This window comes from Prinia subflava, chromosome 16 (genome assembly GCF_021018805.1).
Source record: "Prinia subflava isolate CZ2003 ecotype Zambia chromosome 16, Cam_Psub_1.2, whole genome shotgun sequence".
In the NCBI taxonomy this organism is placed as follows: Eukaryota; Metazoa; Chordata; class Aves; order Passeriformes; family Cisticolidae; genus Prinia; species Prinia subflava.
The window spans coordinates 2,822,638-2,848,563 of record NC_086262.1 but is presented as its reverse complement, the minus strand read 5'-3'; the positions used below and the strand labels follow the sequence as shown (position 1 = coordinate 2,848,563).

The following is a 25,926-nucleotide window of genomic DNA, read 5'->3' as shown; positions in this document are numbered from 1 at the left end:
CAGCTCTGAAGTCATGCTGGAGGCTGTTCCGGTCCAGCCAGACCTGCCAGGCTGGTGGTATCTGTCCCCTGAACACCACCCTGCATCCCCAACCCCACCTCCAGCCTCCAGCTCACAGCCTGCATTTGCACTTGCTGCCCAAGTTAACCCTATGTCCTCTGAGCCCCTGGTTTGGGGCAGCCTGTGGCTGCTGCATCCCACTGAGCTGGTGCATTTCCCTGGGAAAATGTGTTTGCTGCTCCAGGTGATCGCCCTCTGCTACCTGTGCCATGGCAGGTGCAGCCTGTGGGAATTGCTGGAGTAACATCAAAACCGCGCTGCTGGTTTTGGTCCCTCGTGAAAGCAAAGGTGGCTGCTGCTCTCTGAAGCCTCAGGTCTCACTTCTGCAGCTGTAGCTCCAGTGCTCACCAGTCAGGAGCCCAAGGAGACATGGCAGCAGCCCAAGGGGACATGGCAGCAGCCCAAGGGGACATGGCAGCAGCCCGAGGGGACATGGCAGCAGCCCAAGGAGACATGGCAGCAGCCCGAGGGGACATGGCAGCAGCCCAAGGGGACATGACAGCACACTGGCCCTGCGCCGCTGGCTTTGGTGGCTGCATGACCTGTGGGCTGCTGCCCCAGAGCTCCTACTCACTCATCACCAATGCCCTGAACTGTCCCCACCCTCCCCCTGCTCCTGTGGACCCCTGGACAGGTACGGTGGGTGCCCAAACCGGCCCCAGATGCCCCTGCCTGAGCCACAGAGCTCCGGGGAAGAACAGAAAGGAGACTGGCTTTGAGAAGGCACCAGGGGAAGTTGCCACACGACACTGAGCTCCCAGAACAGCCCCAGTTTCCGGCTGGCAGGCAGGGCCAGGCTGCACAGGAGGCTGGGCAGTGACCCTGCTGTGCTGCTGTCCCCCTGCAGTGTCACCAGGAGCGTGGCAAGGCAGTGACAAGGAAAGCGGGAGGGCACGACAGGAAGCAGCTGGTGTGTCAGCCAGGGGCCCGTTCCTCCTCCTGGTTCACAACTCCCACAGCCACTTGCTAGAGAATTATTTTACAAAACTCTTTTGTGGGGTGTTACTGAAACTTATTTCAGAGGATCAGCCTCTGACCAACACTGCCAGCCCTGCCAGCCCCCACTGCTGCCAGGGAAAGGCCAGAGCGTTCCCATGACCCAGCACAGTGACACACACAGGGAGGGATGAGCCAGGGCTGCAGGTCCTGTCAGCTCTGGAGAAGCTTCTCCCCCACAGAGCAAGGAAGGGGAGCTGGAGGCTGCGTGGAAGAGGGCGCGTGGGAAGGTACCAGGATTTGCAGCTACAGGTTTCCAGGTGGACAGCACGCTGCACATGCACTCTGAGCCAGCTGATCTGCTCCAGTGCAGGACATGCTCTTGCATCCTCACTTCTTCCTGCCACAGGCCACCCACCCGTTCCCATCCACTCCCTCTTCTGTGGTGAAGCCCCCTGATGCCCCATACAGAAAGGGCTCTGCCACCTGCACTGGGACATGAGACCAACACCTGGCCACTGCCACAGCCCAGCAGAACACTGAAGGGTGAAAACCTACAGAGGATGCCCCCAAAAGCCAGTGCAGCCAATGGCTCCCAGCCTGGTTTCCTAATTCCTTTAAGCAAATACCACTCCCAACAACAGTTCCTTCCCCAGGCAGGAAGGGCTGCAACGCTTGGGAGCAAGACAAACCACAGCCCTGATGATCTGTCTCAAAACTAGCCCCAAAGGAAGTGTTCTCACCTAAATCTGCTTTCTGGAAACAGTACTGCCATGCTAACAGCTGTCTGGTACCAGGATGGAGGGCAAGAAGATCCCTCCTTGGGCAGCAGAGCCAATCCCACCAGCTGAGCCTCCCAGCACATCCTGGGGGGTCAGAAACTGGCCTCTGCACCTCTCCTACCCCTAGGTATAGATGTATCACCAACCTGGCCCATATTCTCCCCTGCCAGCTCTCAGGAGCCATCTCCACCTCCAAGGCTTCCTGCGGCCTTCCTAAAAAAGGTGTGTGGGGTAAGGGTGCACTTGTGTGTGGTTCAGCACAGCTACAGGGACTAAAAACACCATCTCCCACAGGTGGAGGTGCAGCCAAAAATGGGACTGACCACTCACACAGCCCCATCCCACAGGCACATCCATCTCCCAGGAGCCCTTCCCAGGAGGAATGGTGGCTGTCCAGCTGACAGCTCCACACACAGAGCTGCAGGGCCTGGCAGGGAAGGCACCATCAGCCCCAGCCCTGCCTGCGAGGAGGAGAAGGGAGGGCAGGACACTGAGATGCCATGGGCCTGGTGGGATGCAATGCTCAACACATTCCCAGGCACCTGTAGGGAGTGCAGGCAATGGCTTTGGGGGTGAGGCAGTGGCTTTGGGGGTACAGGCAATGGCTTTGAGGGTTCCATCAGCCCCGGCTGCCTCTGTGTGTGCTGGGGTAGGAAGTGCAGACTCCTGGCAGCCCCAGCCAGGGCAGTGCAGGCAGTGCCACGAGCCAGCCCTGGCTGTGCACGCTCCTGCCCAAGGTGTGCTGGCGTGGCCAGCCTGCGCCCTGGCACGGGTGGCCACAGCCAAACAACATCTCAGGACTCGCCCCTGCCACCACCCTGTTCCTCTCCCCTGCCCTTCACTCCCATCACAGGCAGTGCCTGCTCCCTGAGCAGCTCCGCGCTGTTTGCTTTTGGCAGCAGCTGTGGAAAGACTAGATTGAATGCAAATACAATTACAGCTCACACCCCAAAGAAGAAAAGGAGCTGTGGTTAACAGAAGTGGCCCGTGGCCTTTTGACACGGGAAGTCACCTCCTGCTCCAGCCTCCCACCTCCCATTGCATCACGCTGCTGGAGCGGCCGGTGCTGCTCAAGATGACGCACCCAGACCTGGCATTCCTGGCAGATTAAAGAGCCAGCATCCACAGATTCCACAGCAAGAAAAAACTATTAATCAGCTTTTCTTGAATGGGCTTTTGATGATCAAAGCACTGTCTTCCCCCCAGCACTGTGATTCAGATGCCTCTGCCTTCAGGGAGAGCAGGCTAGCTGCCACCAGCCCTGTGTGTGGCAGGGCCCTGGCTGGAGCCGGTGGTTCAATGGAACAGGCACAGAATTCTCACCCTCTCCAAGAGCCCAAAGTGCCCTGAGCTCCCAGAGGGAACAGGCACGGCAGCCCTGCCCATCCAGGCTGCCGTACCCTCCCCCTCACAGGTGAGTTTCCTGTGTCAAGTCATGGTTTATCATTCAACATCGACTTTTGCTCTTCAAATTCCACTGCTCTCACGTCACCTCTGCTAATGAAAGAAAGCTTCAACCTCTGACCTGCAAACACAGATTTGCTTAAGCCCAAACAAAAATGTTTCCATGGAAATTTAAAGATCTAGTATTGGAACATGCCTATTCATTTCAGCCTGTTCTTTTTTCTCCATTTTTTGTTTTTTAAACTCTTTTTCTATAAACTTGTTTTACCCAACTTGTGAGGACAAAACAAGCTGGCAGGTCCCTTCCCAGAAAATACCTCCTTTCCCATGGCTCTCAGCATGCTTGGCTACCAGCCACCAGATTCTGGCATCCCACTCTCACACTCAGAAGGCTTCTGTTGAAGTCTTCAGGCATGATGCAGTGCCTCAAACAAGAGCCCTGAGACAACTCATTTTGTGACACCTCGGTGAATTTGTGGCTAGCCAAGAGCTTCTGTATCCCCCAAACTTAACTCAAACCATTTCTGACATTCCCTGGGGGCTCTGTGGGAACGCGATCAGCACATCCTGAGCTAGAGTTGGGAGCACATGGTTGAGTGGAGAAGGACCTTGCTTGGGAGGATGGCAAACTGTGCTGCCCGTGCACTGGGGGCCAGACAGCAGCAGCCTGAGATGCCCTCACTCCTGGGGCCACCACTGCTGTTCAGGGGTTGGCAGTGCCCAAAGTCCCCGTGGGGAGCAGCTCTCCAAGGCCTGGCACGCACACCCTGGGCAAGGCAAACATTTCAGTCACTCTAAGCTCACGGAGGATGATGTGCTGAGGACACGTGCTCTGTTTAACGGGATTTCACTTGGAACCCCTGAGCAGGAAGGAGCTGGACCTGCTGAACAGCTCCCAGCTGCTCCTGCTCCATGAGGAGCTGAAATAGTGGACACCAGCAATGGGGTGGGGTAGGTCTGCAGGCAGCCCTACGCCCTGATGGGTCCACCCAGCACTGGTCCTCACCCAGTTCAGCACTGTGGCACATGTACACACTGGGAATTACCACTCTACAGCAACCACCAAATATTTAGATACACTTCAAGACTTTCCAAGCAGTTATTGCCTCAGGAAGTTGCCCGGAGTTTGCTCAAGAATGAATGACCTGGACTAGGAAGGGAGCCCAGCTGGTTTCTGACGACAGCTGCTGACAGAAGCGTGATGCCATACACCTAAGAGGAGAAGTGATGAGTCACAGCCTTGTGTTCTTCCTCAGCTCTTCCTTCCACAAGGTAACGGGGACCCACAGTCACTTCAGAACTGCCTGGGTTAGAGTGCAGAAAGAAAACATCAAGCATACAACTACATCTGCCAACTCAAGAGAATCCTTAAAAGCACCTGCCTAAAGAACTGCTGGTGTAAATCCACCATCATCATGTACTGATCCTACCACAGCACAACCAGCTGGGCTTTCCCCATCCTCACTGAAGCACTCGAGGAACACACTCTGAAAAAACTAAGCTGGAAAAGCCCCATTAACTTCCATACTTGGTGCCTTCAAGAGAAGGAGCAAGGTAAGGGGGCAGAAAGCCAGGCTGCCTGTCAGCCTTTCTGCCTGAGCCCAGCCTCGTGGCAGCAGCACTTCACATGGACCCCGTGGGTGTCACAGGACAGTGCTTCCAGCAGAGATGGACACAGTTGCTCTTGGGGAGTGGGAAATGATGGATTATTCCAGTGAACTCTGCACCCTAGCCTGATGTGAACTACTACAAAAGCAAGTCGATGGCAACCTCTCAGTAGGTGGCAGCAGAAATGTATTATCAACCCCAGGGATTCCTGTGGGGATGTAACTGGCACGATTAGTTAGAGCAGTTTCCAGGAGCACATTGCTCCAGGTCGGATACTGCGCCCTAACCAGGTTATGACAGCAGAGTCAGGTCAGACAGAGACCTTGGGGAGGGAAACTCACACAGATCCTGAGAACCCCCCCGACGTTTTGGCGGAAGCGTCCCTCGCCAAACTGCCTCTTGCAAAACGTGGTAAGTTCCCTAACCCAGTGCCTCAGTTTCTGTGGCCCCGCAGAGCCGGGGTGGCTCATCGGGATTCCTCCTGGCAGCAGGACTTTTGCAAAACCACACCACACCTTTCAGCTCTCGCAGTCCTGGCCAAACAAGGCCACTTTACAAGAAAAATCGTTCCCATAAACTTCAATGACAAATCAGCAACAAAAAGACGGTGTCAGCTCCCAGCTAGGCAGCATCCCCCCAGTTGAGACAGCCCTGAACTGGGAGCAGCTGCGTGCCCACCCCCAAGGCCCTGGGGACGGAGCAGGGGTGACCCGGGCAGTGGGGACAGCAGGAAGCTGACGTGAGGGCTGCCCCGCATACCTGGCAGCAAAGGTGTGGCTTTGTACAGCTGACTCAGGGCTGGCTCAGGGCTCCAACAGGCAGGAGCACGCTCTCCAAATAATCGCTTCCTGTTCTCCCCAGGCGAGATGGAGGAGGAGATGGAAGCAGGATGGAGTTTATCGGGCACAGATAATCCCCCTCCCCAGAGCTGCTGGGCACAACGGCAGCCAGGAGCCACTGCAGGGGCCTGGTGACTAAGGAGGGACAGCAGCACTGGGTTTGTGACTAATTATTACTCATGCAAGGAGGAATTTGGAGAGGGACCCGCATCCAGCTCAGCTCATTGCTTTGGATACTTCTGCAGCCATAAGCACAAAGGAGAGCTTTGACAATGAATCAGACCCTGCTCTAAAATGACAGACTTATCAAACAGCTTGGTGTTAAAATTATTTCGGTGTAACCATAAAGGCAGCTTCATGCTAATCAGAGGAAACAAGCGATGTTTTCAGGCTTAGATGACTAAATGTAGGTTCCTAGATGGACAAAACCATTTGCACCAGAAGTGGGTTTTTATTAATGCATAGTGTGTTTCACTTTCCTCTGAATTACAAAGGAATGAGAGTGTACTGGCAAGAGTTACTTGAAAAGTTTTCTCTGTTAGGTTGTTGGGGTTTTTTCAATCAAGAGTAATCCTCCCTCCCAAAAAAAACCCCCTAAAACTAGTTCTGAGATGCCTTTATTTTGAAAGCATGTCTATAACTAGCCTCTAAAGGACGTAAAAGGAAGCAAACAACCCCCACATTACTTATTCTTTTGCTTTTAAAATCTACAATTATCCACCTAAAAATAAAGGTAGGAACAGTGAAAGCAAAGTCATCAAATTCCAGTTCTTCTTTCAAAAAGCCTTTGCCCTCCCAGCTGGTTTGTGTGCTTACTTTGCAGTCTGCAGTACAGGGAAGACTAACAAAGAATTACTAATTAATCAACTGCTTGCAAAAATATGGGGGTTTGAAAACTTGTTGCAGTGAATGATTGCTCCAAATGAGAGACCCAGCCTTGCCACTGCATCCCCACACATATGTGATGATATAAATACATGTCATTGCACTCAAATCAGCATTACCCACAGCAATTCTTCACAAAAAACGTAGTCATTAGTTTTTATAAGTCACCCCAGGCCTAAGGTGGCAGATGACCCCTCCAAAGAGCTGGGAATCCCCTTTCTCCTTTGAAATGTGAGAATTTCTTTTCCCTGTGCCTCTAAGATTCCAACATCATGTTTTGCAACCAGTGACTTGTGAACTATTTAACACATGACAGGCTTCTTACACAATTTTCAAAGCAGAACATACTGTTATGTGATCTTTATCTAACAAATTTAACATAGGACTAGGAGCCAGTTTTTAAACAGATGCACCTCATTCCCTGCAGATACCGAGGAGCACTTGCTGCCTTTAAAATCTGCAAGGTGCTGGCTGCACACAGCTGATTTCCATCTGTCTGCAATGAAAGGTGACAGCCACACAAGAGAGAAACACCCATGAAGTTCAGCTGTAAGAACACAATCCTTTTGCCACCCTCATTTTTGACAAACAAGACAGACCTTGAGGCTTTGAGCATTAAAAAGCAAGTGAAGTGAATGATTCCTCACAGCTGTGAGGGCCTGTTCTTCATGTAACCATCAGCAGAGTCAGTTCGGGGAACAGAAAGAAATAGAGGAGAATTAGCTATGCCCCAATTCCTGCAGTATTTACCTTAAATTGTGTGGCCCCAGTCCAATGTCAGAGGGCCTGTCCACAAAGCAGGATTTTGTGCTGGTAGTGTCAGGTCTGTGTCCATTACACTCTCAACCTCCTCAATGCTTTGTCATTTTGAAGCCTATTTTTCTCATTGCTCAGAGTACCTTTCATTTCAAAAATCAAGAATGAGAACATAGACTCTCCTTCCTGTAAGACAGCCAGACCTATAGGGAAAAAAAATGAGCTTTGGCTACTCCCTTCTTCAAAACAAGGCTCTCATGGAGGGCAGACTGCTGGTAAGAGCTCTGCCCATGCAGGCTGCTCTCTGCTCCCACGGGAGTGCCTGTGGATGCTCCACAGCTGCAGCAGGCAGCTGGACCACCCATGTCCTCAAAAAGCAAGCTAAGCCTGCAGCTTTGCAGCCTGGAACACAGGAGCAAGCCTCAGCGAGGGCACGGACTCAGACGTGGGATGACACCAGCCAAGAGAGCCAAGATGAAACACATTTCCCAGGAACGTCACCAAGTGCAAATGTCTGTGTCCAGAAGGACCTGCCCAGACACCCACAGCTGCCTCCAACACCCAAAGCCATGCAAGATGCTAGGCACTGCCTGGCCTGGTCCCCACCAAGGATCTGGTGAGGCTCTGCAGCTCATCTTCTTCACTCTAATATGCATCATTTGTAAAGATCCCACAGCTTCCTCCCAAAGCACCCATGCAAGCCCAAATGCTAATCCTACACGGTAAACTCACTTTGATACTCCACCTGTCCCCACATTAGGTGTCCTGCCTTCCTCTACAGCAAGCAGAGGGACTGACCTTGCCTGTGCACACACAGGGAAACAAGGGGCAACTTCAGTGACGTGTGTTTAAAATCCTGCCCCCAGTACGTGCGCACACGCCAGCAATGGAATGAGGGAACAGCACCTTCATCCAGAGTAGAATCTGCTCTAGGCTGATGCACAGAGAGTTATTCTTGAGGCTTCCCCTGGAGAGGGAAAGAGGAGCATTCCTTATTTCCCCCAGTTTAGTTAAAAAGCCCACCACACATTCCTGGGCGCTGGCTACCCCAGGCAAACCATGCCATGAGAACTTCTGCGCTGTAAATCCCCGAAGAAATTGGTCCAGCTTGGGAGCAGCCTAACAATTGCTACCTTCTGATGAGCGCTTCGTGGTCTGCAAAGAGCACCACAAATCTCAGGAGACTTGTTTTCACCTCGTTAAAGCCACCCACAGAACTGGCCTCCATGCTGAGGCTTGCAGTAAAAAACGAAGGAGATTTGCCACCAGAGCACGTCGAGGCTGGGGCCAGTCCATCCCATACCTGCCTCAGGCTCCAGCGCTTCTCCCCGGCCACACCTCACCTGCCAAAATCTTTGTTCCCACAGGGGAAGAAAACACTGCCGTGGCAGCTGTCAGAGCCGACTCATCGCGGGGGGACACCACCACTGCGCCTCAGGGCTGCAGCAAAGCCATTTCAAAGCTCCCAGAAAAAGAAGATTAGAGAAATGGAAGCCGCAGCAACGCTCAGGCAACACCGGGGAAGAAGTCAGTGGTCACCTTAAGGCATTTCAGTGCAATCACTGTGTAACTTCAGCAGCTTTGCAAACATCACCTGAGGCTTTAAACACGGAGCACAGCAGTGTTTGAGAGCACAGTGTTCCTTCTTCCACCAGGAAGGAGAGCAAAGACATTTTCTGCATGGTTTAGGGAAATTGGACATGGTGTTTTAGGGCTCGCATGAAGGATTTCTGAATTAGAAATCAAGCCTTTAGGTACAGCTTTCTTGATTATATTTTCTACTCCAGGCAGCCAGAGAAGAAACCAACCAACCCTTTATCTCAGCAGCAGTAAACTTTCAGTCTCCCACAGGCATGTGAGAGAATTGCCTGGGAAACAAGCACACAGCTACGTTGTGGTCAGAGTTTAAAACCAAAATCCAGTTCGCCCAGAAAGCTGCAGGTTGCTTTTGCCCTTTTCCCGAAGGAGCTAAATTCAGTGGCACACAGCAGACGGAGCTGCCCAGCAGAGCCTCCCCCTTATTTGTTATTTTTAGCAATTTAGTCCGACAACGCCTGACAACTAAACAAGCTGAATATAGCAGGAGAGAAGGGGACTATCAGATATTATCAGAGAAAGCACACAGTGATAATCACTTTCTCCACCCCTAATGAAGAATCAATTTTCCATGTCTTTATAACATCATAGAGCTTGTTCTTTTTAAAATGCCACATTTAAAAACAGAATCCATCTAGCCCTACAATGGAAACGGATAACATTTCCTGAAACAAAGCATTGTTCCACCCCTCACATATCATGTTTCCTTAAAAACAAGGGAAGAAAAACATTACTTGGTTTTTCTCCTAATACTGCACAAACATTGCTGAGCTAAAAAGAGTCTGTGCTCATCCCTTTAGAATGCTTTCAAAATAGATTTAACACATACCCCTTGTACCGTGAAACACAACAAGAATTTGATAGTATCAGGACTGGAAAAATCCAATGGCTCCTGCTAAGCAGGACGTGTCCAGGGAGCCGATGGCACCAATCTCTGCAGGTCTGGGTAAGCCCCACTGGCACAGCAGGCACAGCTTTTGTGCCAGCAAGCCTGGGCAGTGTGCTTGGATTCCAAAGGATTAGATACAAGTCATGAAGTTCAGAATGCCACACAGGTGCCTATGCAGCTGAAGGGCTGAACATTGGGGCTGCTCAGCCTGGAGGTGAGAAGGTTGTGTGGAAACCTCCTAGCACCTTCCAGGACCTGAAGGGGCCTCCAGGGAAGCCAGAGAGATACTCTCCATCAAGAACTGGAGTGACAGGACAAGGGATAATGGGTTCGAACTGAAAGAGGGGAAATTTAGGTGGGAAATCAGAAAGAAATTCTTTACTAATTGAGGGTGGGGAGGCCCTGGCAGAGGTAGCCCAGAGAAGCTGTGGCTGCCCCATACCAGGAGCAATCTGGTCTGGTGGAAGGTGTCCCTGCCCATGGCAGAGGGGAGGAGTGTGATGATCTTGGAAGTCATCCAAACCTTTCCAACCAAAACCATTCCATGATTCAATATATATACTTTGATATATTCACATCCACACACAGTTTTAACAAGCAGGGTAACGCTACCCTTGGTTTTCTTCAACTAACTCTGCAGAATAGCTAACTGCCCCCTCATCCCCACCCAGACCCCTCAGATTTCAGAGCACAGCTCCTCTCACCAAGCACACATAATGCATGTCCCAGCCTCACTTCCCCAGCCCTTTACAAGGACAGGTCTGGCTGCTCTTGCTGCAAGGAGGCCCAAACCAGCAGTATCCCACCAATTTTGTGATGCTGTCTTGAAAAACACAATGCACTGCTTCAACAGTGGAGAAACCCATGAGAGGGAAGTGAGGGAGTGATTGCAATGTACTGCAGTGGAGAGTGTCAGAGGGAGAAAAGGGACAAAACCCCTCAGTTTTCAAAGTTCACTGGCAGCTGAGAATGTCAGCAAAACCAGGTCACACCTCTGAAGCAAGTTAAAGACACATTTCCAGGAACAGGCAGCTGGAGATCTCCTTGCTATGCAGCTGGATGGATTTCCAGAAGAGCTCAGCAGTGAATCCAGCCCTCCTCTGCAAACTCCTCTGCAAACAGCACCAAAGTAGAGGGGAGAGCATTTCTCAGATTCAGGCATGTATCAAAAAATACACATTTCACAATCCCTTGGCAATAATGTCATCACAGCAAAGCACAATTACCTCAAGCTCAGCCATATGAGTAATGAGATCAGCCACACTGTAGGGTACTAGGGGGTTACTCTGACCAGCCTGATTCAGCTTGTGCAGAGTGAGAAATGTAAGTCACAAGGTAGTTAACAATGTAAAATATAAACCTAAGTTTACAACCCTTCCAGTTTTACTAATGAATGGAGAGATGTTTAACCTTTCTTGGGTTGATATTTATTTTACAACGATGCGGTGCAAGCACAAGGTCACAAAGTTTCACATTCTTTCCTGCTTCGGTCACAACTTGTTTTCAGGACAGCAAAATCCCCTGCTCCTGTGATCACTGCTCTCTGAGTCGGACTCAGGTATTTCCCCTGAAATCTCAGTTTGCAGCACTTGTCTAAGTGCTTGTCCTCTTCCATGGGGAATCCCAGGCCTAAGGAAAACCCTCTTCACAGAACTGTCACAGCCAGCTGGAAGGAGATCAGTTAAAAGATGGACCTGAGTGTTTACTTAAAACAAACTTTTGAATGTGTTGGCATTCTGATCCCTACTACTCATGATTAGAAAGAAAAAAACAGCCCATGTGGGAACCACCTTTCCACTCCAACCACCTTTTGAGACAGTCAGTACTGCTCGAAACTTCAACTCAATGACCATAACCAGAGATTCAGCAACGAAGCAAAAAAACACATTTGTGAAGCAGCCAGTTCTGAGGCTTTGTGTAAGAACAGCAAAGGTTATAATTTGTGGGAAATTCCACCCGTTCTGCTGAACTCAGTGATCGGGAAGTTCAGGAGGTAAGATAATTCCCCACCAGGAACAGGAAGAAACCCAGATGGCACAGCTGAAGGGCACAGTAGCCAAGAAGCTGACCACAACCTGCTGGAGCTGGCAGCAAGGGACCCCAGAGGCAGCTTATAAACAGGCTGCCAGCCACATTCCACCTGCTCCCAAAGCCAGAGGTGCTGCCAGCCACATTCCACCTGCTCCCAAAGCCAGAGGAGCTGCCATGAAGTCCTCCAGCCCCGGCTGCAGCCTATGCTGTCTTTGCACAAAGACACTGGCATCTGGGATGGCTCCAAAAGAGCAAGGATAGAACTTCTTTCACCACATAACCATAAAAATGACTATGCCTTGCCTGTACACCCCCTTAGATACACAGCCTGTCCACAGAGCACTTTTTTGACCTGTGCAGAGAGAGTTCTTGTGGGCAGAAACACAAACCCCCTTAGAGTCTGGCACAGGCAACACAACATCTGGGGATAGGCTCGCTCCACAGCTCCTCAGGCAGGCTGAGTTTTAAGAAGGGACTAAAAAAAGTACAGATTCAACTTCTGCTTTAGTGTAAGCAGGAGACAACAGGGACGGAACTGCACAGGTCTGAGTGGGTTTGAACACAGACTTCCTACTCCTGCTCGTCCCTGCTTATTAGGTCTCACATCACTTCCTCCAAAACAATAACAGATGGGAAAAAGCAGCTTGACACAACTTGGTCTTTGCTTTCTCTGTCATTCCCCAAAGACCAAGAAACAGGGGTTTGTATTAATGATGTTTTAGGAGAATTATAAAAAAGCACACGCTAACAGCCTTGGAAAAGTACATTTTGCACTTCTTCTCAGAAGAACTGTAAGCTGTAGACGCAGCCACAAGAAGATAGTCAAGATTCACTAGATAGCCTGCTTGAACACTGGAACTTGCGCAGACACTACTTTTTATTTCCTAGATATCCTTCTCTGCCTTGAATACTCCAACCAGATAAACACAAGAACACAAAAGGGCTCTGACCACACTGTCAAAACAAAGTCCCATCTCCCCACAGATCCGCTCCTCAACAGCAGCCCCAAGCAGATGGTTAAGGGCAGAGTGTAAGGACAGGGCAGGCCTATATGGTACTTCCTCCTCATACTTTCCCACCCTCCAGACATTTTTAGCTCAGGGACTTCCTGAGCAGGATGCCATTTCTACATATTTGGTAATTCTCAATGGATCTCTCTTCCATGAATTTGTGCAATTGTTCTGAGCCAGTGTAACCTTTAAATACCCGCAGCACTGGAGAAATTTTACATCACTTATCTGCTGCAAATAACCACACAAACATCCTTTTGCTTGCTTTAGACCTTGCTCTTACTAATCTCATTTGAATCCCTCGCTCCCAGTTTTCATTCCGGGGCATGGAGTGAACAATCAATCCCTACTGGTTTGTAGATCTAGGAAAGGAAACAAGTACCTTGAGTTACTTGTAGGTTACTTGTAACAGGCTCTCTGTTTCATCTAGGTACAGTCCTTCAGCATGAAAAGTATGGGATAAAAATATGAGACGTATCAAACAGCACCTTGTTGAGCTTTAATGTTTTACTTCCATCATCACTTGCCAAAAACTTACCTCTAACTCCTTAATTTTCTCTTCGGCTATTCTCTGTTTTTCTAAGAGCTGATTATGAATCACACCTTTAGGCTGAAGAATAAACCTGCAAGTGAAAAAGAAGAGACAGGAAAAGTTGGGTGCTTTTTACAACAGCATTCACCAGCTGCACATCAAGTCAGACTAGAGCCACCTCTGCTAAGTGCTCATCCTCACTCCCATATTCTGGACAGACAGAAGAAATTGCTCTGACAGCTCCCAGAGCTCACCAGGCTGGCCCCAAAGGCTCACCAGCCTCACCCATGCTCTGGGAGGATGAACATGGTCACACAGAAATCTCCCTCTATCATTCAGTGCCCTTGAATGATCTGGAAGCAGTTCTGGCACAGCCAGCAAGGGGAGTCTGCCAGCACCTTCCCTTCAAAGGGATTTAAATCAGTTGATGGTACAGAGTCAAGGAAGACTCTTGACAGGTAAGAGCTGTTTATTAAGGGTTTAGTGTTCACAAGGTAAATAAACTCACGATAAAACCAAAGCTTTCCACAGGGAAAGGCTGAGGGAGTTGGGGTTGTGCAATCTGGAGAAGAACAGGCTTCAGGGAGATCTTACTGCAGCTTTTCAGTGGATAAAAGGGGCTTACATGAAAGACAGAGAGAGGCTTTTTATCAGGATCTGTCATGCCAGGCAAGGGGCAACAGTTTTAAACTGCAACAGGCCAGGGTTAGGTTGGACACAGAGGAGAAATGTTTCAGACTGAGGATGGTGAGGTGTTGGCACAGGCTGCCTATCGTCATTGTATTTGGGAGGGCAGAAATAACAATATGACTCCAATCTCCTCGGAGGGCATATAGCAACATTTATTAAAAGGCACACCCTTTTTATACACTGTTCCAATACAATTGGAAATGATTGGTCATTTAGACCAACACTTTTTCATAAAGATCTTTGCAAGTAAACAAGTAGGAGAAACAGCAGGTGCGAAGATTAGAAATTGTTTGGAATGTCTTCTCCCAGCTCCTCCAGAGCAAATGCCTGGGAAAGTCTATCTGACCTGCTTTCCCACAGGCTCTGCTGCTGCCTGATGCCTGAAAATTTCTCTTTGACCAGGCTGTCAGCATCCACAATTGCCCAGAGAAGCTGTGGCTGCCCCATCCCTGGAAGTGTCCAAGGTCAGGCTGGACAAGGTGGAGCTGCCTGGGATAGTGGAAGGTGTCCCTGCCCATGGCAGGGGCTGGGACTGGATGGTCTGTGAAGAACCTTTCCAATCCCACCCTTCTGTGATTTGACAAAACACAGACAGGGCTTCCAGCAGAAGCTATGGAACTCTCACAGCTCCCACCTTTCAAGCCTTGGCTCTAACCCAACCCCTCACTGTTCTCCAAATTTCTGCACTTTCATCAGCCAAAGGGGTTTCTGTGAGGTGGGAAGTGGCTCCTCTAACTGAAATTGTGGCCACTGGTTTCCACTTGTTCTGTTTTCAATCACCAAAGGGATTTGAAAGATGCATCCATAACATCTGAGTCCTGCCTGACAAAAACCAGAAGGGTGCCTGCCTCACTCAGAAGCCTCTGAAGGAGCACCAGCACTCAAAGCAGCCCTCCAGCACGTGGCACTGGCATCCCACAAAGAGGTAAAGGACAACTAAGTTCAAACAAAATTTAGGAACCCTCCATGGTTGCTTTTCATCCTTCCAGACATAAAGAATGTACAAGCTGCAGATTCACCCCCTTCCCTACTTAGAAAGTCCCCCAGGGGATTTAGAAGGAGCCTCCATGGGTCATACCAACGAGGTCAAGGTCTCCTCTAGCACCAACTAGGGTCAATGTCTTCCTGCCAGGTGACAACAGCTCATGCTCCCACGGTTAAAATGAGCAGCCTTAGACAGGGCAGAATCACAGTGCATTCCCCGTCTGCTACAGAAAACCCTGAAATCAGTTTGCAGAGTCATCTCCCACGACAAATGACATTATTAAAATGTTTGCTCAGTGCCTGGTAAACACAAACACGGATCTGCCACTTGGCTGGAAACCCAGTGCCCTCTGCAGCAGTAAGCCAGCCAAAAGGAAAACTACCTGCCACACACATTCCTGAAATGCATGGGAGGAAAACCGTGGATAATTATAATAGGTTTCCAATTAAAATTCTCTTTGGGGTTGCTATTAATTGCACACAGAAGCACCTCCTCCTCCTCCCACTTCTTTCCCTGTTCTGCTTCAACTCCTCTTCTCCACAGGAACTTCCGCTACATCTTTTATGTTGCAATTTTCTCAAATCTCTGTCATTTTTTCCCCAGTCTTGGCTCATGCTTATTGCTGGCATCATCTTTGCTCTGTGTCTGCTCCTGTTCTTACCAACACAGCTCACTCAGACTCTCTTTGTCCCCTCAATCCTCCCTTCCCACTGGGAGATGTTCCCACCATTCACTTGCACACAGTGGTGATGGTTTGGGGTCCTGGCACACAGCAGACTGCTGAAATAACACAGGTGGTTTGTGAAAATCAAGTTCAAGACCACCCTTCTAGGAAAGAAGCTACTTTCATTGCTGTTAGATACAGAGCCTGGATCCAGCTAGAGAAGAGGTTCTTTTCAGAACCACCACCAGACACATCATTCTGATGCTCCTACCTCAGGCGTACAACATCAGAATAAAAAACATCAGTTCACACATCCCCCCTGTACACTCAGATTTTGCCTTGCTTCTGAAGTAGCCGCCATTAGCGAAAACCAAAGCTGCAAGATGCCTTCTGTACACAATGCCATCAGTCCCTTCCCACGTCACTGCTTCCCTGAGCCTGCCTGTGTATGTGAACATTTCCTGAATTATTTCCTTTTTTTGTGGGGGCGGCAAAGGAGAATACAATCCCTTCTCATTTGCTTCTCCAAATTGTACAGGAAGATTGATCATTTTGGTTTCCCTGACGTCCCTGGTCTGAAAAACAAAGTTCAACAGCAACACAAGCTTGAGCAATTTTGCCCATGCTGCAGCTGGGAATGTCCCTGCTGGGTGACAGGCACTGGGCGATCCCGGCTGGCTCGGAACTGCTACAGGCACCAAAACCTCCAACAAACAACTGGCTGACTTCACTTTTATTCTGCAAATGTCAACAGCAGTCATCGGGGAAAATATCCGCCCTCCCACCCTCCTGCAATGCTCTGGCAGACATGGGACAGCAAATTAAAATTGGATGGCTGAAATTAGCACTGACGAGACTTATGCGGGCAGCTGGGCACAAATACAGGACCCCAATTCTGCCTGCCATAAAACAGAGGCTGGAACCTGTGTCCATTCTCACACGTGCTCAGAAGCAGATCAGATCAGTCACTCCTGACTTGGGCAGCAGCATCCTGCAGGTCCTCACCAGTGCTGCCGAAAGCCACCTTGAGTTCCCTGCCACAAAACCACGGAGCTCTCAGCCTCAAGAGCACCAGTGCTGCCCTGGAAGCTGCCAAAGGCCAGGTCCTTGAAAGCTGAACTATAAATCCACATCCACAGTTAACTGCTTAAATCTGTGGCTTCGCTTTCCAACATAAGCAGGACTCAAAAAGGCATCAGGTTTTTAGCGTCTAGTTGGGTACACACCTTATGGAGATCTTGGCCAAAGTTTTCACCTAAGGAAATAATGTGGTTTACAGCAGCACTTGGAAAAAGCTGAAGTTTGTTCTGCTCATTAGGTAAGAAGTGCTGCAGGGTACTTGTAATAAACCAAAATTTGAATTTAATCTAAATTTCATTTTTCCAATTACCCTAAGTAATACATCAGCTTGATGATGTTTAGGTTTTTTCCTCACCCAGCTGGAGAAATAGGGCAGTGTCATTCTGCTGCCTGGTTTCAGTTAGATGTGGTTATCTTATATACAGATTTCCAAGCTGAAGAAGCACGGTACATTCTGACGACTTCATTCCTCCCTGAGTGACTTTGTGAAGAAGCCTTTCAAACACGTGAAGTTCCTGCAGTGCCTGGAGTTCACCTCCAGCTGAGAGTGGCCCCATATGAGAGTCACCGAACCGAGGAGCCCCGTTCTGCTCAGTGGTGCAGAGCCCAGCAGGTGACACAGCTAATACTGACCCAAGAGCTGCTTCCACAGCTCTGCTGGAATTCACGGGAGGCTCCAAGCCCCCAGAGTTTGTGTCCTGAGCTGGGATGGAGTTTCAGCACTGCTAACCCACAGAAGACAAGCAGCAAGCCAAGTCTTCTCCCACATCCGAGAGTCTGCCCGTATCCGCCTGCTCTCAGTGAAGAGTCACAGCACACACTCACAGGCCTGTCAAACATGACACCTACACTATCAAACACGAAACAGTGATTCAGAAACATGTTCAGCACCACTGTGGCAATTACAAAGCTTACTAACAATCACCTCTTCACACGGGAGCTTTTTCACTGCTGTTAAATTAACACATGAACTATCTGGGTCTGAACGGACAAGCTCACCTCATCTCACCTGGCCACCCATTTCAAAGAGAATGGCTAGTGAAAACAGAACAGGGCTTGCTAATAAATTTTCCAGTGTCCATAGATAATGATGAAAACTCGAACCAAAGAAAATTAGAAGTGAAAGCTGCAGAGGAGGGGGGGTCCCTGAGGACAGCAGTGCTCAGCCAAACCTGGGCTGCCAACAAGAACAGCTCCATGGAGCAGAGCCAAGTGCTTGCCAATGGACTGCACCTACATGCTCAGCCTCCCAGTGACTGCTGGTTCTCAAGTGCAATACAAGAACAAAAATAGAGCACAAGGGAACTGAAAGAGAAACCTTGCTCTAAATATTCCCACTTGTTTCTATTTTCCTCCCTTTGCTAACTCCACACCAGGAATTTTGTTTCCCTAAGGCAGAGAAAGTGGTTTATATACACTCTCTGAGGCTGCTATTTCTTTTCAAAGGATCTCTCACCCCTTCACAATTCTATTTAATTAATTCACAATTTTCTATTATAATTTTCATTTGATCAGTGCTTACACTGCACTCCCTGATGCTCTGGCCCAAATGGCCCTTGGACTCTTGTCAGGTCAGCAGTGCTGCCCACTTCATCATCTGTCTGCTCCTTTGTGTCACACACACACACCCACAAAGTGATGATGGTCCAGTGTAAGTAATTCCATAACTCAGCCTGTTTGCACCAAAATGTACTGTTTACTTGACTTTGAGACATAATATTAGATTCTGAAAGATTTGCCTCTTAATGAATGAGGTTATGGAGATGTTTGTTCAGCACATGCCACTCTTCATTATGACATACATGTCATTAAAGTTATTAAAGGTGGAGTCACAGTGATGCTCATAGTTCAGGTTTTCCATGAAGAATCCCTACTTTCAATTACTTGCAACTGCAACAGACTTCAGCCTTCACAGCTGGAGCTTTCAGGGGCAGGCAGCAGCCCTGGGCATGAGCAGCCTCTCCTCTGCCCTCAGAAGGAAACGTGGTCGCAGGGTTTCTCCTGCCTGCCTGGCCTGTGCAAGAGCCTGTGTTCAATATTCAAACCAGGAGGGAAGGAGCCCCACCACAGGCCACAGGACCCCTCACAGACAGTCTGCAAAGAAGCTCTTCCCACTTGGCTCCACGTAGATCCCTGCAAGAATCAGGGTATCAGGGGAAGCCTCAGCTTTTCCCCTGCCAAGATGGGTATACAGCTCTCTGCCTAATTCCAGACAGAGACAATTTTACAGGTATATATGTCCAGTGTTATTTTGCCAGAATAATGATGAATAGCAGATCTGTAAGTCCATTCACCTGGCTCCCAGCTCACACAAAGAGTCACTGTAACTTCAGCTACACGGTTCTTGTTCCATTTGGGAAACTCTCTACAAAAACTGAAAAGAAAACAAACAACTTTGTGCCAAGCCGTAACATTATTTTAACACGTTCACTGTATTTCTAAACAACCTAGCATGTTGTGATATATCACAGCAGTGTTTACATGGAATGTCCTGCTCCTTGAAACCAAGTGCTTGCATTAGACCACTCTGTAAGAAAAGTTTGGCTAAGCCCAGTCAAGCCTTTAACTATTTAAAGATGCTTTTTAATTCTGAACTTGCACTGCTGCTCAAGCTTTGAGTAGACTCAGTAGGGGATTAGTGCATTTTAAGTACTGTTCAAAGCCAATGGAAGAAAGGCTTCCAAGGAGCTGATCCCAAGCAATCTAGCTTGATTGGAGCAAAACCAGCTGTGCAGAACTGCCAGCACCCAGTAGTCCTCTTCTACTCTCTCAGGATTTGCTGGTGCTTCTGTAGATGATTCTTTATGCAGTTCATACCAGGCACAGTTTATACCTTTCCCAATTCTAGTTTTAGTCACCCTAGATGAATTACCCAGTTACAAACAAGACAAGGAAGCAATATTAAAAAAAAAAAAGGAAGAAAAATCATCACTAATTATAGCTTGTGCTGTCACCCTTCATGTCTAAGAGTTTCACATTTTTTCAGCCTGATTTTGAATTTCCCATCAACAGATCATATGCCTTAACCAGAGCTGGTTCAGAGCAGATGGAGTTTGAACAGATGAGTTGCAGCTTTTCCTATGTTTGCATTTATTTTAGTGGTCAGTCGTCTCACTTGGTCACCTCGATATAGCTGACCCTCACTATTCCCCCCGCATACCTTAAAGCAAAACAAATCCCACAGCTTATGTCAGGAGGATTATACACAAACACATTCCAAGGAGCAGCAGTTGATAGCTCACATGACATTTCACTGCTGCCCTCGGAGAGGTGGACGAGCACCAGGAGCTGTTTGGGCAGGAGACATCCCCAGTGGGCAGCACGACCTGTGCACAGCCAGCCTGACACACCGGAGCACGCTGAGACTGGGATTAGCGGCGCTGGACTTGGGCCAAACCGCGTCTTAAGTAGGCCCCAACAAGGGTAACTTTTACTCAGATGAACATTTGTAAGCCATAAACCTATTTACTCTAAGGAGCTAAAGGATTTGAAGGAAGAATTCCACGCCATTCGCTTCCTCAAGCCTCGGCGGGGCCGGCCCGACGCGCCCAGCCCCACCGAGGGGTTTGGGCTGCACTTCAGGCCGTGTTTACATTCAGCTTTCACTTTTTTGGGGGGCATCTCTCAATAGCTGCAGCATATTGCATTACCTCGAGCCAAAATGGGAACACAGCTTGCAAACAGCAGTTTCTGCATTGCCAGACACTTAACTAGATGGTAGATTTATACCATTGTTCATGTTTGGTTCTTTAAAAAAAGGCATCAGGAATATACCTCTAAGTGTGTATTAAATATAGCACAAGCCAAAAGAAGAAAATAGTACTTGGTCTGCTTTTAATGAGCATCATACATTCTTTTTAAAGGCTCAATTGACATAAATGGAATTTAAAAAAAAAAATAGCAAGCAAATGCCTCCAAATGCCTCCTCTCTATCATACAGGAATTCATAACATTTGAGATTAAATCCATGTGGGAAAACACTGCAAGAACAACAGCAGTTCATGAAATTGAAATCCCCACCAGTCGTTCTTCACTATATTCCTAATTTAGTGGGTTTGTCTTCTAATTTTGTGTTCATATAATTTGATAGTATGCAGCAATGATGAGCTGTGGCTTATTTAAACCAAGGGAACTCAGATGACTACAACATGCCAACCACACATGCACCTCAAATAGATTTTTTGCAGTCTGGATTGTACCAGATTTGAAAGTTGCAAGAAGCAGAAAACAGAAACAATTTTTCCAATAATAGGAAGTCAAGATCCATTTCTAAAATCTGCTCTATTTTTAAGAATTCTCAACAAATTCCTATGGAAGAATGGTTAACCAAAAAAAAAAAAAAATAAAACTACACCATCACATGGATATGCACCAAGGAAAACAAACAAGCAAATGCTGGTGTAAGCACCCTCGTAAATAATCCTAAAGACATTTCTATTCTAATTTTTTTTCTTATTGATAAATATTCTGTGATCAGAAAGGTGAATTTCGCAGTAGCAAATAAAGTGACATGAAAACACTGCTATGTTCTGACAGGCAAACTTATGCCCTTGTCAGCAGCAACCTTTCCCTAAGAACCTGTACAGGAAAACAAGCAAAATCAGGATCCATCTTTTTTGAAAAGCAAATCCATCCACAGTTGCAAGAGAGGAAAAGAAAAAAAGAAAACAGCTTTCTGCCTTGCCAGGGAGGAAACCTTTGAAATGCAAAGTGAGGGGGCAGACTCAGCTTGTGGATAAATAGCACAGTCTTGGCTTCTGCACATCCCAAATCCTGCTACAACAAAGCGTCAAAGCACTACAGAAAACATCACAGCAGTGGACACTAAGATAACTGAGCCAAAAGAATTCAAGCATAACACTAATAGATAGATATTTCTGGACTCTGGAGTTAAATTAGCTAGCACTAAAACAACCACACTGCTGTGTCCTAATCAGCAAGAACAAACTTCTTAGAATCAGCATCTGTGGAACAAAAAAGGCTGAACGTTGTTTTTGAAAATTCTTTCTTCTCAGAAAGCCTGATTTTTTTTTTCTCCCTAAATGGGCTGAATCAGTCTGTTAATTCAGCAAATAGTTTTGGAGAAAACAAAGTAAGAATTCAAGACAGAAGTTGTCTTGCATTTGGTTTAAGATTTGATGCAGCATTTTGGTCCTTGGATCTCCGAATTAAACTTGTGTAAAATGGAGTTCTCATGCCATGGGATTGGTTTCCTCATATTTAATTTATGAGGAAATTAAATTAATTGAATTAACATATTTAATTCAATGTTTTAATGCACGGGTCATGAATTAACCTCTCCTTCTTTCAGGCTTTGAGCAGGTGACAAGGCCAGGATGTTCAGACTTAGATTTCTCATTTGTTTTAAGGCTGTTCCACCTAAAATCTATCTTATGCTGACATTCACATCCCAGCTCAGAGACTGACTAGGCAGCTCCATCTGACAGCTGTGGGCCCTGAGTACCTGGCCACACCCTGTCCTGCAGGCTGAATATCCACTGACTCCACATGTGGAAGGGCATCTCCAAGCAAGACAGGAATACAGCAGGGACCCTCCCAGTCCTTCTTTGGGCCAGTGATGTGGCCATTCTTCTCTGCTGCAGGAAAGCCACATCCTCTGTGCTAAACCAAACATCTCTGTATTCTGAGAAAAGTGCTCTAGCATTCAGTATTTCTCTAGGGACTCTCATTCTTGATTCCAAAATTTTCTTCAGGAAACGGGGAGAAAGTTTCAAAATACAGTACTTTAAATCTACTGAATATTAAAATAAATGGAAGTTCCTTGCTGTTTCAGACTACCAGAGTGACATTTTAAGTGCTTGGAGAACTTCAGAAATCAGTCACTCATGTTCTATAATGGTTTTGCAAAGTCATTTGGCACAGCAAGTCACAAAAGCAGGAGCAGTGTAAGCTCCTCAGAACATTTAATGCTTGTCTAACACATGTCCAAAGAGAACTCTGAGCCACTGAAGCAAGAGATGGGCTGTGTTTGCAAGAGAGCTCAGCTCCCCTCTCTCTAGAGGCAGGGACAAAGCCAAGGTGCTTTACTACAGCCCTCAATCCACAGGAGTCCAACCTGCAAACGCTGCCCTGGCAGTGCAGTCCTCCTGAAGGCTCTGGCATTTCCATGACAGCACATTGCCTCTGGCTCTCAGCACATCAAACTCTCCCTTCCAGCAACGGGGGCAGCCTGCAGGAGCACTCAGTCTCCCTTTTGACCTTTATTCCTCTCAGTTTAGATTTCATCTCAAGTTTATTCAGGTAACTCCTTCCTCTGTGCTGTCCAGGTAACAGGTAGGGAAAAAGTTAAGGATAAAGAAAAGAATGGAACAGACCTGTGTGAATGTCACAGTCCTAGTGCCAATAGAAAAATGTTCCTAAAGGGTTAAATGTCCCCAGGCAAGGGAGACAAGCAAGAGGAAAAGCTGTATTGCTAATCTTCTATCAGAACACCCACGCAGTAGGTGGGGGACTATAAGCAACAGATTTATTTCCAGTAGGGATAAGTAAATGACCTATTTTTATTTTAAATTAGCTATTATTTTTATTGTAAGATTCTTTTTTCTGCTGCTTATGTATTTCACAAACACTGACTTATGACATGTCCAAGTTCTCTGCCCAAAGCTGATTCTTTAAAGAAATGCAGCTGTTTCCTAGAATGGGGCAGATAGACATCTTGCACACAAGCCATGGAAATCTTCTCTTCTCTGACGTTTCAGAATTGCATGGAGAAATTATGTAGAGCAGCAGGGCAGAAGAGCTATAACTGGACCAAGATATCCAGGAGATTACAAATAAGCAGCCCTGGGCAGCAGGAATAAGATCAAGAACTAAGCGGGGGCAGGGCAGTGGGGAAGGAATGTGTTTGGAAATCAGATGTCAGTTGGAAAAGGAGCCTGTGCCTGAGAGAACAAGCTCCCTTTGAGCTGGAACCAAATCCAGGAGTCCACATTCCCAGCATGTCCCTACTGCCAGCAGTAACCACAAAGTCCATGGACCAGCTGTGCTCCTCTCACACTGCTAATTAACCAGGAAGGGGATGACAACCAACTCCTGCCCCTTACTTCATCACTGGCAGCAGCATAGGAAACAACTGCATCACCTCTGCGTGCATCATTCTCATTTTTGCTTTCTATGACAGCTCTCTAAAAAGATCTTGCAAACTTTTAGGTGTGAGGCCCACTCACACCTATCAACACTGTGAACATCATTGCTCAGGTTGCACTAAAAGTGAGTAGTTGAAAATCAGAAAAAAACTGAATTAACAACCAATTGTGTGATGGAAAACCTTTTGGCTTATGCCCATATAGCCTTTGGTTCCTCAAGCACCAGCTCCCAACAGCTCTTTCAATGTGCAGCAAAAATAGTGGTCAAGCAGCTGGACACAAATTTTGTTTGATTCACAGCTCAGCGCCTGATTGAACCTCTCCATACACCAGACTTACTGTGGAAAATAAATCCTCCCTTTTCCAACATCTACAAGGAGGAACTCTAGGTTTATAACCCACATATTGGGCAGAAAGCCACGTGCTGGTCCCTGGGACTGGTGGCAGCACCTGTCAGCTCCTCGGCAGCCGGGCTCCGGCCCCAGCCCGCACCGAGCCCTCCCCGGAGCCGGCCCTGGAGAAGCCACTCGGATTTCACACAGCAGCCTATAGTTAGCAACTGAAGCATCAAGGTTAAGCCTTGGGTGTCCTTCAGCTCTTTGTGAGATTTTTGACATGTGAGCAGGAAGCACAGGGCAGCTGCCGTGTTCTGGGCAGGCAGAATTGAACACCTCACACACACACAGCGGGTGAGAACGCAGCTCCTGCAGCTTTACAGGGATGTGCAGCCTTTGGGGGCTCAGCAAAGAGCTCACAGTGACTGATCGTGTCTCATTCTCAAACAAAACCATGAATCATGGTCCAAGGAATCATCAAGAATATTTAATTCTCTCTCAGGTTTCTCCTGCATATGGTTCAGCCACCAAAAATCTGAACCACTCTTTAAAAAACAATTAAAAATTCAAAATCATGTTGTCACAGCTGTCCCATCAAATACTGTAATGGCACAAAGTCATTTTACAGGGACAGCTGCAATAATATTTTATGCTTGCAGAAAATCTTGAGCCAAAAGCTGTGCTACAGTATTTGCTTGATTTTTACTCATGTTTTCTCTTTTAAGTGGTCTCCTATTAGCTGTACAAGTAAACTGATGATAAAGCAATATCAAACCAAAACTGACTGTCTATTTTGGCACGGCATGAAGAAACTGCAGCACTCTCCTCACTGTGCCCCACATCAAGTGCCAGACATTTTTCTTCTGTAAATAAGGGTCTTGTCCAGGTTATGGGGTAGTAAGAATGTAAAGGGAAAGGTCTGAAATATTCAGACAGAATTCTGAAGCTTAAACTTTCAGCATAGTTCTCAAAGCAACACGATGATATCAGTTCACAAATAGCTTAAGCAGAAGCCCAGCACAGTGGTAGCTGTCTCAGGCTACGTAACAGCCCTTTCAAAAGAGTATGAAGTAACAGAACTGAAATGTATTTGGCAGGATGCCACCACCCAGATGAGATCCCAGCCTCACGGGTACGTACAGTGCACAGCAATTCATCACCTCATACTATGTGGCACTGACATTTCTTCTGTCAAACCAAAAATAGCTTTAGCAAAAGTAAACTGAGCCCCACATGCGGAGCTCTGTAAGGCCACAGCGTGTTACACAAACTGCAATATTTCCCAAAAAAGAGAAAAAAAACAAGTGGAGGAACAGCAAATGAAACTGTCACGTTCATCAGCAGTGAAGGGAAAGCCTTCTGGGAAGGATGGAGACTCGAGATAGGGGTTCAGAAAATACAAACAACACAACTGCTTTCCAAGTAGTGCAAAAGGAAGTACCCAAGCAGGCAGGCTTCCTCCCAGGATGCAGCACATCACCACAGCTCCTCAAGCCTTCAAATTCCACAAAGACCTGGAGTATCTTGTCCTACAGAAGGGTATGTGCTAGCCCTTTGCATACAGCCCATCCACCCAAGCTGGAGGAAAAACACAGAAACCCTATCAGAGGCCAGATTTTAAGTAGCAGCTTAGATGAATTAGAGAAAAAAAGAGGAAATAAAAAAAAAGAAAGAAAAGTTAAGCACAGGAATAGAAGCAGAAAACTTAATTCAAGAATTTAGTTATTCAAGCAGAAGA

The 25,926-nt window shown here is 47.6% G+C and overlaps 1 protein-coding gene across 1 annotated transcript in view; it reads right to left on the bottom strand.

The window, feature by feature from the left end:
* Positions 1–25,926, bottom strand: part of PFDN1 (prefoldin subunit 1) — a 32,225-nt gene that overhangs the window by 2,536 nt on the left and 3,763 nt on the right. Inside the window, exon 3 of the mRNA XM_063413540.1 lies at positions 13,335–13,419. Coding sequence (XP_063269610.1) covers positions 13,335–13,419 — 85 coding nt within the window. The remainder of the gene's footprint in view (positions 1–13,334; positions 13,420–25,926) is intronic.